General features: G+C 37.6%; 1 protein-coding gene across 1 annotated transcript; it reads left to right on the forward strand.

The window, feature by feature from the left end:
- The first annotated feature begins 1,956 nt into the window (after positions 1-1,956).
- Positions 1,957-16,391, forward strand: LOC121431652 (sodium/myo-inositol cotransporter 2-like). The gene is made up of 14 exons (XM_041629263.1): positions 1,957-2,061; positions 2,932-3,003; positions 3,812-3,916; positions 4,768-4,827; positions 5,642-5,746; positions 6,281-6,386; positions 7,262-7,342; positions 8,401-8,612; positions 10,060-10,195; positions 11,019-11,126; positions 11,614-11,764; positions 12,284-12,452; positions 13,151-13,366; positions 16,152-16,391. The coding sequence occupies exons 1-14, from the start codon at positions 1,957-1,959 to the stop codon at positions 16,389-16,391; spliced, it is 1,866 nt and encodes a 621-aa protein (XP_041485197.1).
- The last annotated feature ends 1,891 nt before the right edge of the window (positions 16,392-18,282 follow it).

An 18,282-nucleotide genomic window follows, 5' to 3' on the forward strand; every position in this document is an offset into this window, starting at 1 on the left:
TGGTGATGAAGGTGTGTTAGGTGTGGTGATGAAGGTGTTTTAGGCATGGTGATGGTTGTGATGAAGGTGTGGTGATGGTGATGAAAGTGTGGTAACTGTGCAGGTGATTGTGGTGATGAAGATGTGGCAGATGTAGTGATTGATGGTGATGAAGGTGGTGGTGATGATGAAGGTGTGTTAGGTCTGGTGATGGTGGTGGTGATGGTGATGAAGGTGTGGTGATGGTGGTGGTGATGAAGGTGTGGTGATGGTGGTGGTGATGAAAGTGTGGTAACTGTCCAGTTGATGGTGGTGATGAAGATGTAGTAGGTGTGGTGATGGTGGTAGTGATGAAGGTGTGGTAGGTGTGGTGATAGACGTGATGAAGGTGTGGGAGGTATGGTGATGGTATTGATGAAGGTGTGGTGATTGTGGTAATGAAGATGTGTTGAAGGTGGTGGCGATGAAGGTATGGTAGGTGTGGAAATGAAGGTGTGGTAGTTGTGGTGATGGTGGTGATGAATGTGTAGTAGGTGTGGTGATGGTGGTGATGATGAAGATGTGGTGAAGGTGGTGGTGATGAAGGTGTGTTAGGTCAGGTGATGGTGGTGATGAAGGTGTGGTGATGAAGATGTGTTAGGTCTGGAGATGGTGGTGATGAAGGTGTGGTGATGGTGATGAAGGTGTGTTAGGTGTGGTGATGAAGGTGTGTTAGGCGTGGTGATGGTGGTGGTGATGAAGGTGTGGTGATGGTGGTGGTGATGAAGTGTGGTAACTGTGCAGGTGATGGTGGTGATGAAGATGTAGTAGGTGTGGTGATGGTGGTAGTGATGAAGGTGTTGTAGGTATGGTGATGAAGATGTGGTGAAGGTGGTGGTGATGAAGGTGTGGAAGGTGTGGTGATGAAGGTGTGTTAGGTCTGGAGATGGTGGTGATGAAGGTGTGGTGATGGTGGTGGTGATGAAGATGTGGTGATGGTGGTGTTGATATTAGTGTGGTGAATGTGCAGGTGATGGTGGTGATGAGGATGTGGCAGGTGTGGTAATAATAACCCTCAGGGCCGACATTGCAGCTCCTATGAACTTGGCCCTGTTTATCATGTTATTATTACCCTTCTCCACACCTAATGCGTAGAGAGCCTGAAGTCTCACCTCAGGATCGACCCAATGTCTTCCTGTTCATGAGGCAGGCGCCCCAACACCGAGCCACCTTCTCTGGTCATAATGGAGATGACAAAAACCTGGTAGTAGCGGTGATCGTGGATATGAAGTTGTGGTAGGTGTTGGACTGTGAAGCCTGGTAGTTGATATGAAGATGAAGGTGTAGGTTAATATTTAGGTGTGGAATCAATTATGGTGATGGTGGTGTGATAGTTCTGTCAGAATGGTGTGACACTGCGGTAAGTGGTGACAATAATTGTAACGATAATTACAATGACAACTATGATACAAGTAGTGAGAATGGTAATGGTGATGATATCAAGGGGCCGCAGATTTTTCTATTTCATTTATTTATTTATTCATTATCATTATTATTGTGTATTTGTTTATTCATTTTATTTTATTATCATTATTATTTTTTATTTTTTTGTTGGGGGGGGGGGGCTTCTGACTCCCCCGTCCCTTATACATTCAATATACATTCAAAGAGCTTGTAGAAAATACCTTCTGATTTCGTTTTTGCATGGTCAGCTATTTTTCGTGGCATCACCTGAATAACAACAATAGCAAAGAATAATAATACTAATAGCAACAACAGCAACAACAAAACAATAGGACTACAAAAATAACGATGATAATAATAAGTAGAACAAAATATACGGAGGGTGGTGGCTGCATGCCTGTGGTAATAAACTAAGATTGGTTTGCTACTATATTTAACATGGACTTTGGTATCTCTTTCACCTACAGTGAAGTTATTCATGAAACAAGCGATTATCAAAAAGGAAAACTAATCCAGGTAGTGTCATGAAACATGATGGCAGGGACTGACGGAAACCAAGATATCGAAGGTAAAATCGGCGTGACAGATATTGTCATCATCGTCATCTATTTCGTCTTCGTCATCATTGTCGGTTTATGGGTAAGTATATTATTGACTTTTTTCGCTTGAATACTCTTTTGCCCTCTTTTGGCTGATTAAACCTGAATATAATTAGACTGGAAAACAACCATAAATAAGCTAGAGTGTGGTACTTTTTCACGCAATCAACATTTTTTTTTTAGTTTCATGCAAATTCTTGATAACATGTGTTGTATGTTTTTAAGAGAGTGAAAGCCCAAGAGGGCCGTAGAGGACACACCCAGTGGTGTTAAACTTACACCATAGCGTTTGAACATAACACCAAATAGCATAAAAGTTAACTAAATATGGTAAATTGACACCCATGCATAGGAAATGAACAAACACTAACAATTATTTAACATCGGAGTAAAATGACTAGTTCACTCAGTCCTTCAAGTGTATCTGCACCAATCATGACCAATTTTGTTGTGTAAAGAGAGAAAGCTGGAGAGGGAGGGAAAGAATGGGAGAGAGAAGGGGGTGGATATGTTGCTCGTGGGACCTTCAGTAATCTTCAGGTGACCACTGTTCTATACAGTGAACATATTTCTATACAGTGAACATATTTACATTATTTATTTTTCCTTGTAAATAATGTAAATATGTTCACTAAAATGATTACAATTGTCTGCAACAGTACAAAGTATAATTAGTACTTTAAACTATGATAATGACATTATTTGGTGCTCACCTCGATTAGCATCTTGCTATTATGCTAGCTCCAATTACCAAATGTTTTGTTTATATGTGAGGTACTATTCCATGTAGTTGTACCTGACAATGATATTTGGTAATAAATTCAATTCAATACAGAATTTCTATTTTTGTAACATTTTTGGGCCGGGTGTTAAAAAAAATATATTAAACACGTTTTTGTTCTTCCTTCAGTCTATGTACAGAACCAACAGGGGCAATGCCAGCGGATACTTCCTTGCAGGACGATCAATGTGGTGGTTACCGGTATGTAACAGGCGTCTTAAAAAAATTATAGTAAAAAAAAACAAAAAACAAATCAAAACAATGATTTGGGGAGCGTTTCATCAATATTTTTGTCCGACAAGTTGTCAGATCTGACATCTTTCCTTGAGTTTGATTTGCTGAGATGCACTGTTACGAAAGTAACTGTCGGATAAAAGGGACTTGTGGGGGGGGGGCGTCTGAAAAGTCCTTTCATGAAACGCTCCCCGGGATTAAGACGCAGTAGTTTCTTCGTATCAGTTTCGCTGTTAAGAGCTCACTAAAATGCTACCTGTCAGTACCTGATAATAATGTCTTGATGAGATAAATAATGAAGGTATACTTTTCATACTGCATATGTCATAACTTGGTTTGCATCTTCAGACATGTTTTTTCCTCACTTCAATTTTTTTACCATTGTAATTTTATTTCACTGGATTTTATACTCTTCCATTGGACTAATGCTAGGAAAAATTACTAAACCGAAACAATATAGTTTTCAGAAAAAATTCCTTAATTAGTTAATCAGAGTGGAATTTTGAACTTAGAGTTGAACCAAGTAACAAAGGTTTGAACCTTTTTAATGTAAAGTATTATGCACCTTTAAATGTGATAATTTGCACCATTTAGGGTGCAAACGAGCATTTTTGGTGCAAGTATTAATAAAAATTCAATTTTGCACCCATTACCACTTTATAGAGTGCAAGACTTCACCCCAAAGGTTGGTGCAAGTGTTTCATTTAGGGCTCAAATTTTTTTTAGTGTGAAGTATACATGTTCAATCAGTAATGATGTATCTCTTTGATTGCAGATTGGTGCATCATTATTTGCGAGTAACATTGGAACCGGACATTTTATCGGATTAGCAGGGACAGGTGCAGCATCGGGACTAGCAGTGGCCGCTTATGAAGTTATGGTAAATAATAAGGGGGCGAGAAAGTAAAACGACTCCACATTGCCTCAAAAATTTTCTTGAAATTTCTCTCTATTTCTCTTTATGTCTCACTCTTTCTCACACACATTCACACGCGCACATTCCGTCACCCCACACTCTCTTCCTATTATGATATTACGCAGGGCCCGCTTGGTCGACTATTCAAAAGAGCTGAAGTGACTACCGTGTGCAGATGATGATGATGATGATATTAATAATAGTTGTTATTTTCATTACAATTATTATTATTATCAGTATTGTTATCATTTTCATCGTTATTTTCGTCATCATTATAAGTAAGTAACAAGAAAGATGATTTAGGTCCTGTCCGAGGAATACATCCTAAATCATAGAGTACGAGCGCATTGACATGGCGTCGAGATAGAGTCGTCAGAATGAGAAAACATTACTCTAAAGACTGAGTTATTACTTCTTTAAACTTAAAGCTTGTGTATAGTTTTGGTAAATCCACCAAAATGCACCTATCACTATTCCAATTCATTGCTAGCTAATATGAATATCTAACGGTCTCTACGCTTCAGTAAGACTGTCATATTAGATGATATTCGATTATCAATCACATTATTGACCCTTTACCAAAGCTATACACAGGCTTTAACAAAAACACTGATTAATCTCACAATTGGAGAAAAGACATTTTATATAAAAATTGAAAATGATTTTATACAATAAAAGTCATTTCCGATCATAACGCGGGGAATAAGGAGAATATTATGCACGTAGAAATATTTTGATTATATTCGGAGATTGATACGCAAATATATAAGCATCCTTTCTGTCTCTGTTCAATTTCATTCGATTATGCTTTTTAGTCAGGATATGCCATTCTTCTATTGGGATGGATCTTTCTACCTGTCTACGTCTCTTCTGGGGTAAGATATCTTTATCTATTTTAAATAGTGAATAAATTTATTAAACGCATTGGAATCTGATAGGAGCGGGAATGTGACGCGATGGATTTTCTAAAATCCTGTCACCGTGCATGTTTATAAAGGAGGCATTCCATTCCTTGAAATGTACTGATTGTAAGTTTGTGAAGCGGGTCAGAACTCCGCCAATAAAATATTATTATTGAAAAATCTCTTGGACAAATTTGGCAATGCGTCGTAAAATCATAAAGTGCATTGTTATTCAGTCCAATGTACCGGTAGTTGTGTTGACCAAGACTCGAAGATGTTTGATTTGAATGAGATTGAATTTGGCTTTGTGCTGGCTCTGTTCGTGCTTGCATAGAAAAATGAGTTTTATTTTTGTGATGGCATTCCCACCTCACAACTTGTATTTAACTATTCATACGAAAATAGATGAACTGTGGTAGAATTATTCGATTTATGATATGAAATATAATGATAACTTTTTATGATTTTCATATTATTTTGAATCGTGATATTTCATTTAATAAGACATTAATCATTGTTGTATTAAATGAAATGGACTCTGCCAGAGAAGGGAAATGGACTATTATAAAGACAGTGATTATTATTATGATATGATTAGTAAACTGCATATGTAAATCCAATCTTGTCTTTCAATTGAACACTTCATAGAAATAATTAAAATGGAATATGAATGTAAATAGGCTTATATATCGATGGTATTCTTTTTTTATATAAACTCATATGACATGCTACAAACTTTTGAACTGAAATAACTAGGAATACCCGATTTATGTGTTGTACCTCACAGGTCTACACGATGCCCGAGTATCTCCGTGTTCGTTATGGAGGTCAGCGACTTCGGATAGCGATGTCTATCCTCGCACTATTCCTTTATGTATTTACAAAAATATCCGTGAGTATACACGTACGATATTTAATGAATATAATGTGAATGCATTGTTTTATATCATTGTCTATGTTTTATTCCAAATTAGAATCATTAGTAAAACATATTGAATGGCATTTTAAGAAGTATGGTGATTTTCATCAATCTTTTGGCAATGTTCATTATTTAATCCTTGGTCCATGCTTCGTGAATGATCATTTAAGAAATCATAACGGATGCATAACATTCGATTCGATATTACTGTACGTAAGCGTAATTCATACACATTGAAATAATATTTTAAATGCCATCCAATATTTTTCTTGTTTTAAACGATGTTGACACGACAACAACAAAAAACATATCATGAGATATATTCTCTCATGGCATGTTTATTGTTACGATCTATCAAGCCATTTAGAGTACTTCATTAAAATCTGTTTTGTAATACAACAGAGTAAATAAAACAATAAAAGAAAAACCCATTAAAAACATTTATTGTGCAGCACATGCAGTTAAATGGTCAATCACGTGTTGACTTTTATTGATTTTTTTTTGCAGGTTGATATTTTCGCTGGAGCAGTATTCATTCAACAGGCTTTTCAGTGGAACATATACGCTTCAATATTCGTGCTCTTAGCTGTAACTGCTGTTTACACCATTACAGGTAATAAAAACACCATGCATATGGTTGTCGATACTATGATAATACTACAATAAACTATTGACATTAGGATAGATGTAGATAAAGTAGATTTGTTTTAGAAATATTGCATTTGTTATTATAACAAGTCTTTATAAAACGGGATCCAGATCTATAAAATGTTTTGAACGTCGTGTGGTCCAGTGGTTAGAGCATTGGACTCATAATCGTAAGGTTGTGAGTTCGAATCCCAAATCTGCCATTGTCTCCACTTTGATAAGAAGGCCCAAGAGTGATATCTGTCGTCTATAACGTCAGTCACTATGACTGATTAACCTAGACGAAAAATGTTTCATAGGTAATTGGTTTTATACCAGCTTGGCGTTTACCAGCAAAATGCTGTCCTGCCGAGTTCCTATACAGAAACAGACAGAAACAAATAAATGTATTTTAGATATAGATCTTTCTGGCTTTCCACAGTTATGGTTGATCGGATCGATTTCAACTCTTTGTACGACGGGACCCTGGTAGGTCTATCCTACCCAGAAATGCCATAAGTGAATGAAAAACTGAAAAAAATCCGCATTTTATGGACATTCAGAAGACTTATTTTGTTTTTCTTGATTTACTCGAAACAAACTTGTCATAGACTGCCGGGGTCGTTCTGGGGAGTGTTTAGTCAAAATCTTTATCTGACAGGTTGTCAGATCTGACATCTTTCTTCGATTGGCTGAGATACTAAGTTCCTAAGTTAAATTTCGGATAAAACAAGACTTATCGGATAAAACGTCGGACAAGTCCTTTCGTGAAACGTTCCCCTGAAATAAGTTTTTAGCAAGTCCCGTTTTCGAGCTTTCTTTATCACAATGATAATTGAGTAATCATTATACCCTTTACAGGTGGCCTTGCAGCAGTGATCTATACGGACACTCTTCAAGTTTTGATCATGCTTATTGGCGGTTCATATCTCATGGTAACAAGTAAGCGAGCTATGATCGATCAGACCAATGATGAGGCCATTTTCATAAAGAGTTGCAACAGTATTATGACAGTTACCATGGTAACATGGCTCTACAGCCAATAAAAGCCAACGTGTTAATGGTAGATGTTGTTTGAAGGTTTGCATGGTGGCATGTACAATTGCTGATGTGGTTTACGGTACACCATGTGGAGTGTTATAGAAACAGTGGATACAAGAAGAGAAGAAGTGGATAGGCGAGAGAGTGGAAATTTGAGAATAGAGTATTCTTTCTTTAAAAAATATTCCTGAAAAGGACTGTAAACCAGAAGAAATGTTGAGTGAGAACAGCTTGAGTAGTAGAGCTGATGAGGAGATGCTGGCTTGAGTCGGCGAGTAGAGATGATGAGTAGTAGAGAGACTCGACATTTCGGACAGGTTGACTGTCCGTCTTCAGGAGTCTCCTCAAGCTGTTCTCACTCAACATTCCTTCTGGTTTACAGTCCTTTTCAGGACTATTTTCAAGAAAGAATACTCTATTCTCAAATCTCCACTCTCTCGCCTATCCACTTCTTCTCTTCTTGTATCCACTGTTTCTATAACACTCCACATGGTGTACCGTAAACCACATCAGCAAGTGTTCATGGTAGTTACCATAACGTTAAAACTTGAAATTGCTGTACTTTTTTATGAAACCTGCCGCAAATCTAACTAGTGTTCTTTAAGAGCGTATATGGGGCGTTGTGACTTTGAAACAGAGGGTCGTGGGTTAGGCCTAGTAACTTTGGAATACTAATAATAACGGCATATTTACCGAGGGTAGCCACTTCAGTTCCGAAAACAGTTCTCCCAGCGGGCCCTGATATTATTATTACCCCGGCTGTAGCACGGCTACCTTGATCGGGCGCTCGAGCATTCGAGTAATTTCTTCCTACAGGGTACCCATTCACCTCACCTGGGTCGAGTACTACAACCATGTCTTCCAAACATTAAGTGACAAAATACATTTTTTCTCTTTTGAAAATATTGGTGATATCCTAATTTGTTAACGTCTTTTAATGATCAATTGGAACTACACAGGCTTTATCAAGATAGGGAGCCTGGAACAACTAAGGCTAGAATACATGCAGTCCATTCCATCTTCCACACTGAACGATACGGATTCCACCTGCGGATACCCGAGACAAGACGCCTTTAGTATGATCCGGGATGCAACTACTTCGGATCAACCATGGCCCGGGACCGCTCTTGGTATCATGGTGATAGGTACTTGGTACTGGTGTACTGACCAGGTAATCTAATACGTTGATTTTAGAGTTCTATCTAGCTTGGCCACCCATGAAATTGTAAAATGCTGGAAGTGCAAACTAATTACATTACAGTTCTTACGTTCTATTTGCATAACACCCAAGTCACCTATTTCCCCAGAGTGATCTTTACCCGGATCTTGAAATATATATTTATTTTTTAAATTTATCATGCGTTGTAGATTAAGGAAAATTCATTTCATGAATTGGCTTTCTGAGAATGAATACATTATTTTGAAATAATAGTAGAACACACCCATTATACAGTGTGTCCCACAGAAACAAAACCGAGATTTATCGATGATTTATCATAACTTAATCACAAATACAATAGACAAATGACCTACCTTTGCAAGGCTTAGAATCTCCTCTTTCATCTGCAATTACCTAGATTATTTCTCATTCATGCATGAGTGAGCAAAAACAATTTGGCGGTCTGTATCTGGGTTTCAAAAAGAAAACCACATTTTTAAAAAGTTCAATATCTGCTCTTTAATTTGATACCTTAATTACAGAAAATGGTCAAGAAAGTTCTGGTTATTTTAAATAAGGCTTGAATTTCAATAATTACAGGCTAGCGTTCAAACTCACTCGACACTCCGTTTTGTTGACGATAAGCAATGCATTAAGTCTTTTGTTAACCATGCGATAGCTTCTGTGGGAAACCGGTTAAAACACGTTATTTAATGAAATTATGGAAATACAAGCATTGTTTCGAGGGAACATAACTTTTTTTTTTACTTCTTGACCATGTTTTGTAATTAAGGTATCAAATAAAAGAGCAGATATTGAACTTTTCGGCATGTGATTTTCTTTTTGAAATTCAGATACCCCCGCCAAATGAGTTTTTGTATCCTTTCTTCAAATTGTTTTTGCTCACTAATGCGTGAAAGAGGAATAATCTAAGTAAAATCAGATGAAAGAGGAGATTCTAAGCTTTACATTGGTACGTCATTTGTTTATTGTATTTGTGATTAAGTTAAGAATAATCATCGCTGAATCTCGGATTCGTTTTTTCTGGGACGCACTGTATAGTGTACTGGATTAAATAACAGAGAAGTTATACATCAATAAATGAGTAAAAAAGAGTACACTGTACCTCGTAAATTTCAATTGGTTAGTGAATCAGAATATTGATTCAACTATTCTGAGAACATGACATTTATGAAAGCCTGTAGGCTCTTCTTCCTTAGCCTTTTACTTAAAAATGCGCTGAGTTTTATGTACTACGGTTATCAGCTGATATACTTGCTCAGTATTATCTCGTTAAGGTTGGTCTTTATTGTAGATAAAATATTAAGTTCCGAAAACTGCGCCTTGGGGAACCCCTGATACCTTTGCCATCTGCATCACAGATTGCATATTATTACCAGGAAAACCTTAATAATATTATGCTTGGGCCTGTTTTACCTCCGCCTTATTCCCCATACAGGTCATCGTACAACGTTCCCTTGCAGCGAAGAATGTCACACACGCGAAGGGCGCCTCTATCGTCGCAAGTTACCTCAAATTCCTCCCACAATTCCTCATCGTGATGCCAGGAATGATCGCTCGAGTCCTCTATACAGGTATGACGTCACATCCCTAACCTCTTTATTCTTTGAGTGTCATGGACAGTGTTGTAATGAGCCGCAAACAATGAGGGGGGCTCGATATGGCATATCGCGTAAAATAATTAGTAAAAGGTTGTTGAAGAAATTCGACATTTTTGTTACAAAAACCCAAGCTTGTGATAGATTTTGACATATTTTTCAGAAAGTGTTATCATATTTCATCCTTATCTCTTTCCTTTTGTTTCCTCCCCATAACCCCCCCCCCCCATCTGTACGCCACTGGTCATTGACAATTAGTTTAGGTGAATGAAATGTTTTGGGGTTCATGGATATGCTCACTTTCCTTTCTATTTCTGAGAAGGAAGTGTTGCCCCCTTTATCACACATTACATTCAACTTTTTTTTATTGTTTCTAGCAATCATATTGTTTTTGACGTTACAAAAAGAACAAAGAATTATTGCAAGAGACTATCAATAATTTCACACAATCGTAATGATTACGGTTTATTTCGCTGAAAGAGTCGAAGAAAAAATTGTTCCATAGTTCTGAACCTGTCGCCTACTAGAACCATATCTTTGTATCGTTTCATAAAGACTTGTTATAATAACAAATGCATAATTTCGATAACAAATTTAATCAGATTCTATGAAATAGAGATTTCAGAAACTTTAACTGTTATTGTAAATTTGTTGTTGTTACAAGTGTACTGAAACAGGTATATGATCTGTAAAAAAGTATATAATTACACGTTTCAGTAGTAAATTGGTTAATTGTGGAAATGTGGATTGTGTTTTGCTTTTTTCTATCAGAATTCTTCATCTTATTTTTCTATTTTAGATGAGGTCGCATGTACAGACAGTGAATCGTGTATGAAGTATTGCCAGAACCCAACCTCGTGTTCAAACATAGCATACCCTCTGCTCATCCTGAGACTCATGCCAATCGGTAAGGTATATTAATGCAATGGATGCACTTCCATAGTATATCATATACATTGTCTTTATCAGCATGAATATTGCTCAAGTCGAAGATGAGTGCAATATATCCGACCTTGCTGCTGAATGCAATTTACATGTATCTGATATAGCATTCAAGAAATCAAATTTTATTATTAGTGTTCATCCAAATCAGGGCCCCTTCTTACAAAGAGTTACGATTGATCTGATCAATCAACCAAAACTATATGAAAATCAATCATTATATCATATTTTTTCTTCTGGAAATTTGCACGAATGTCCTTCAAAGGTCTCCACTCTGTGGAATGGGGAAAGAGAAGCATGCTGAATTTTCATAGTAAGAAAATATCTCGAACGAACGTGCACTTAAAATGTTGACGTTGCTTGCTTTCCATAGTTGCGGTTGATCGGATCGGTCGCAACTCTTTGTAAGACGGGGCCCTGATCATTTGTGTGTTTTCGTGACTCTTTTTCAGGTGCTCGTGGGTTGATGATGGCCGTCATGATAGCCGCCTTGATGAGCTCATTAACATCCATATTCAACAGTGGGAGTACCATTTTCACCATGGACCTGTGGCGCCGCCTACGTCCGAATGCGAAGAACCGAGAGTTGATGATAGTAGGAAGGTATGGATGATTAAAAAAAAAACATCAAGTCATATCTATATTATATAGAACAATCCGTCTGATTTCTTTTTTCACTATTTCACTCACTTTACCTCATGCATGCATTGAACATGGACGAAACGTTTCTCCATAATTGGTAAATATTTATAAGTGAAGCTGTTTTGACGTTTATTTTTACTAATCTTTTGCAATGGGAGGGAATGTAAACTAAAAAGCGTAAAAAGTGCAGTGGGGATAACAGCTGCCTTTGTATGACTGCTTGACCTAACAGAAATCCCAGAAATTAAGGCTTGCAAACGCAACATCAGAGGTGTAATTGGCTGGAATAATTTTATGCACTTATCTGAGTGTATGCGAGCTCTACAAATTTACAGTTATTGTTATCTGAAAATTTAATTTCTATAACTAGTTACATAGTTTTTTTTTGGTATCCCTTTCTTTACAATGCAATCTACGTAATCCATAATCCATCAATTATTTCGCAGATCATACAGCTCGATTTTATCTTTATCTCTGAAGGCTCTTCGTCCTTGTCCTCGTTGCCATCAGTATCCTGTGGGTTCCCATAGTCCAGGTAGCACAAGGTGGCCAACTCTTCCAGTACATCCAGTCTCTGCAATCTTACTTTGCTCCACCTATCTTTGTCTGCTTCGTCTCGGGAGTAATCTCAGTCAGGACCAACGAGAAGGTATATATATATATATATATAACTCAAAGTCTGTTATTTTCTTAAAGATACAGCCTAAAAAAAGTTTTGAATTCACCATTGGCTTTTCATCCATAGCAGTTTTATTCTAATCTCCTTGGTTTTTAATAAAATTTCAGTCGTTCACTAATGGTATTTCTGTAATATTTCTCTTTTAATCGAGTGATAATAATAAAAATAACAATAATGATAATAATAATGATGATGATAACCAGCATTTGGTATACCCTCCATAGTAAACTATATTACAGCGTCTACAAACATTAATATAAAAATACATAATTACAATACAAATGCATAAAAAATGAGAGAAATAGGAAATCGCTTACTGGAAAAGAGGTATGTTTTTAGAGGTGGCTTTAATTGATCTGTAGTGTGTGATAAGAACTATGTTAAAGCTTGACATGCTGAAAACGTATAGTATATCTTTATAGTTTGTCACATCTTGTTTGAGCTACCATATATATATAGGATACGGAAAAGAGGTCATTAAAATTAAGATCCTTTATGCATGCATGAATATTTAAACAGAGGGTAGTGTTCTTACATCAAATCTGCAAATGAAAACTTTCGCAGAAGATTTTCAGTTTGGAATGTATTACAATTTCAAACTCTGAAAGAGTAACGATAAAGAGTAATGATGGTTTTTACAACCTTCTCTATCTCCTTCCTGTCATCAGGGAGCCTTTTGGGGTTTCTCCATCGGCGTTGTTCTTGGTGTGATACGGATGATCCTTGACATTGTCTATCCTGCACCAGCCTGTGGATCGCAGGATGGCCGACCTTCGGTTGTCAAGAATGTCCACTTCCTCTACTACAATTGCATCGTGACCTTGGTGTGCCTGGTTGTGACTTGGACCATTAGCCTGTTCACCTCTAAACCTACACTCGATCAGGTAATATGTAACTGCTCATGCAGCCACGCAAAGTTTGGAGGTCAACCTGTTTACGCTGGATGACCAACAGCGCCTTCACTCTAGAAAAATATTGGGTAAAAGTGCTCCATGAGGGTAATTATGGGTCCAACCAACATTCGGCATTTTCATTTATCCACTGTGATGAAAATTGTACCTATTTTAATGTAACTGCTGCTTATTGTTTAACCTTACTGGACACTATACTTTCTGGCATTGGGTAAAATACTGCCCAAAATTGGTTGGAAGCATAATTACCCTCACGGTGGTGAAAATTTTACCCAATTTTTTTTGTACAGTGTAAAGACAAGAAACACAGAAAAATGTTGGGAAAACCCGGCAAGAATAGAAAAGATGCAACTGCAGTAATGGCGCACGAGCCAGCAGTCTTGATAGCTCCACGTCACGCCCTTAACTTCTCACATCTGGCCATGTTCCTGACCCATTATGCAACATTTTGAGCATCGTAGTCTTGTAATGCAGACCTAACTGGATGATAACAAATCAGTTCACTATTAAACACATTCATACCGCAATAATTATGTCGCCAAGTAGCAAAACAAGTACCTTTTCTCTCAAAGCATACATTTACTCTGTACAAATCATAAACCAATTCCCAAATCTTTATTTTAAACTAGCTTTGATTTGAAAAGAAGTAAAATACCTTGAAATGATTTCCTAAATGATTTTTCAAAGTAGGCTCAAATACTCAACTCCCCAACTTAAATCAGGCTGAAGTTTCGATGTCAGTGAAGCATTTTCATGAAATGAATTGCAAAACGTTTTATCCAATAGGCCTTTCCAGAAAGTTATATCTGACAGTTAGCATAGTAATTAATAGTGCTTAGTTCTCAGCCAATCAAAATCAAGGAAAGTGGTCAGATTTGACAGCTTGCACTCTTAAAACAAGTCTGTAAGAATGCCTAGTTAATTGGGTCAGCTGTGTGGAAGCGATGTTTGATCACACTTCTGACGTATATTCTAGTCAGAAATACCTCTGTAGTATAAGAAATACGACAAGAACGTAATCAAATGTGACTAGAATAACAGTTGCACCCAGCTTACCCGATCAACTAGTCACTTGGGACCTTTCGCAATTCTCACCGACGCTAATATTAGGGTCCCCTAACACAAATGTTAACGCTTAATCATACACTTGATTTTTAAGATTGATTGTACATTGTAGTCAATAGAATCAAACGTAGAAAACTGTTCTACAATTAATGCTAAGCTTTGTGTTACCGGGGGATTACAGGCCCTACAGATCTGCCTTTCGTGTGCAAAATCCTTTCCAGCGACACCCGCACCATATGTGTATGTATATTACGACTGATGGCTGGAGATTTTCGAAATGCAGGACCTAAAATAAATTATGACATGGATAAGAAAGTGGTTTTTCAAAAAAAACGACTACATATTGAGAGAGGAAAAACTTACTGAATGAAGGCTTAGATATAGATCATTACAGTCCATCGAATCGATATTGCATTTAATGTGGATTATTGGTGGATCACTGGCAATTGATTTCATGGGTTAGATCATCAACCTCTCCAGCCAACATTTCATTTCGCATGCGTTGATACACGTATTTACACAGCATGCAATACGTTTGCCCAGGGACGTGTTGACCTCGCGGGTTTCTTTTGTTTAACCCCTTCAACACAAACGATATGCCTCTAGCACACGATGTAATGGGCATTATGTTTTACTTTCCGCAGAAATGTGGATTAGATCCAAATTCCGGGGGGACCACTTCCATTGATGAGTGGATACCAGGCACGACCATGGGGTTTCGAACAGTATCCCGCTAAACAAGGGAAGCAATTAATTATTTTCCAGATTATGAAAATGCATCTCTTAACGAGTGTGAAACCCTACAAGTATTGGATATGTATCCTTTTTTCAGCATTTTAAACATCGTTTTGACACCTTTATAACGTTACATAGGTCTATACGTAATGTACTTGCCCACTCTGTCCCCTTTAACGCGTGGTCGCTCTTGGTATCCACTAATCAATGGAAGTGGGGCCCCCGGGCGGCCTCTCGAGATCTAGGAGGAGTCAAATGTTGATTTTTAAAGTCGTCCTCGATCGGATATATCGCTGTTACCATAGTAGCAACCAGAATTTTGCACACGAAACGCATATTGAACGTTTCCGTCGCAGATGCGAAACGAAAAAAAAATCTCATGTCACACAATTTGCATTGCCGGCCAGAGTTTTACGACGGGCCCAAAAAGTCTCTTCCAAAATCAAATACCGTTGTAAATTAGCGTCCGCGTCCTCAAACGAAAGGTCGGGACTTTGACTGATTTGTTTTGAGATTGTGTCAGACAACTAATGTCGGTTGAATGAAACGCCGGTCTGTACCCCCAAAAATCAATTCCGAGAACGGCTTATCGGCTAAGATGAACCATGGTACTATTTTCCAGGTGGGTGTTTCATAAAGCTGTTCGTAAGATACGAAAGACTTTACGCACGAATGGGGATCCTTTGTGTTACGTGATATCCCTATATAATTGAGATATGTCCCAGTAGTGCGTTAAGTTGTGCGTAACTTTACGAACAGCTTTATGAAACACCCTCCAGGTTTAGACGGAAACCTCCAATTCTGCGAAAAATTCAGGCATTAACATTGATTTCGCATTCAATCGTTCAGGTTCACTAATTGCGGTTAGCTCTAATCAACACCTTTTAAATTACTACCATCATGCTCTCTGCACCGTGGTTACGAATAGAATTGCAATGATATCAATTCTATTCACCAGGTACTTGGCAAGACTTTCTGGACCCGTGGAATGAAATCCCAAGAAGACGGGCAAAATCACAACGGCACTTTAACCACTCACTTAGGGAATAATAAAACCGTGAAGGATGTCCGGAAAAGACTCGTAATGCAAGAAAAAACGCCAACCCACGTTCCTATAGAGAGTTCCCAAACTGTTCAACTTTCAACTCAAAAGCAAAGAGAGAAAAGGGGCAAGTATTACAATTCTTACATGTCATGACATCAGAAAAAGAACGTTGACTAGCTGCTGATTTATTTTGTTGTAATTTTGTCATGTCATTTTGACAGCTCATAGCGATGTAAGTCAAAATCGTATCCTCTACATATGTTCCGTGGACGTCGGCGCAGAGGATTGTCCTTCGTTCATGGGAGAGGGGGGGGGGGGGGGCATCTCTTTTGCGTCCCCTATAAATAGTACAAGATAAAATCTTCTGCTTTGACGCCCATGATGCGTTCCTGTTTAAACCAATTCCATAAGTCGAAAAAATAAATTCTTAATCAGAAGCAAATCAACCCCAACACCAAGTACGATTCTAATTTCCAAATATCGTCATTTAACCGATACTCGATGATGGTTATTTCATTATACCAAGATTATCTAACACTAAAATCTTTAAAACATAGTAATTTTTTTTTGCATCTGACTCGATCTGATGTAGAAACCCCAAGATGGAAAACATATCTGTATTGGTTTCTTGGATTCAACCCCGACGATAATCAAGACGTTCCCGGGGAGGCTAGCATGATAAAGAGCATTGAGGAGAACCCGACATGGCAACAGTTTACATTGGTCAATGCTATCGTCGTCTGTGGGGTGGCAGTCGGGATTATGGTCTGGTGGTGGTGACGAGAGGAGCCGTATATTCGATATCAATGCTCTGTAATTATTATTCATTTTAATCTCAAGTCTAGAATCTTCGGATAAAAAGCAATCCCACTCCATGGTGAGGTATGAAATAAGTTTGGATGCATCAACTCAAAAGACATGCACGGGGATTGGAGTGTTGCCAATTGAGTCTTTTTCAAGAGACATTTCAATGACGAAACACACGCATTTATCTGATTAAGACAACACTAATTGACCGCACCTTGCATTTAACATGTTTAAAGGAAAATGAAACCCTTTAAACAATTGGGCTTGTATGGAAGTAGAAAAATCAGAGAATAACATCGAAGCAAGTTTTAGCAAAATCAGACAAATAATGTGAAAGTTATGAGCATATGAATATTGCGATCACTAATGCTATGGAGATCCTCCAATGATTGGCAATGCGACAGGGTGTGTCATGTCACGTGTGAACAACTTTCCCTTTGCTGGACTATAAAATACCCCCAAAATTTCTCTTTTTTGCTCTTTCTTATGGTGATACAAACTTTTTATCCATAATATATTCTTTGAAAATCTGTATTACAAGCCCTCCTTTAGAATGAATTCATGATCCACTGATAGATGTGATTAAAAGATGCGTTTTCAGTGAAATAATATCCAAAAGCAATGGAGAAAGTTGTTCACATGTGACATCACACATCTTTGTCGCATTGCCAATGGAGGATCTATATTACAATGATGATCTAAACTTCAAATGCTCATATATTTTTCTTATTATTCATTCAATTTTCTCAAAACTTTCATTGATCTGTTTCTATTATTTTTCTGTTTTCACACAAGCCATCTTGTTCCAAAGGTCTCACTTTCCTTTCATAGGGACCTTGGTCTAGTTTTTGATTGAATCCTGAGTCATGACTTATTGATGTCCAACTAGACTGATGGGGCTGCCGCTCCAGTGAATCACGGCGACAATATAACACCAATGCATTTTGAATGTAGAAGGTAAAAGCAAATGCACTTTCATACCACCACAAAAGAGGTTTCTATCTAATCTTTATGAAATAACAAATTATGGAATCTCCAATCACTGTTCGCTTTATGAACCGCCTACGTCAAATGTTTATATTATTCATACACGCGAGGCTGGCTAAAACATAACATTGACGCTGTTCACTTGATTAAGACCTCCCTAAAAAGTATCTGTTTAACTTGTAATGAATTCAGTGTCAAACACTTTACTTTCTAGTTTCTTCCTTAATTTCGACCAGATGCACATGGACAT

Source organism: Lytechinus variegatus, chromosome 1 (assembly GCF_018143015.1).
Source record: "Lytechinus variegatus isolate NC3 chromosome 1, Lvar_3.0, whole genome shotgun sequence".
Classification (NCBI taxonomy): domain Eukaryota; kingdom Metazoa; phylum Echinodermata; class Echinoidea; order Temnopleuroida; family Toxopneustidae; genus Lytechinus; species Lytechinus variegatus.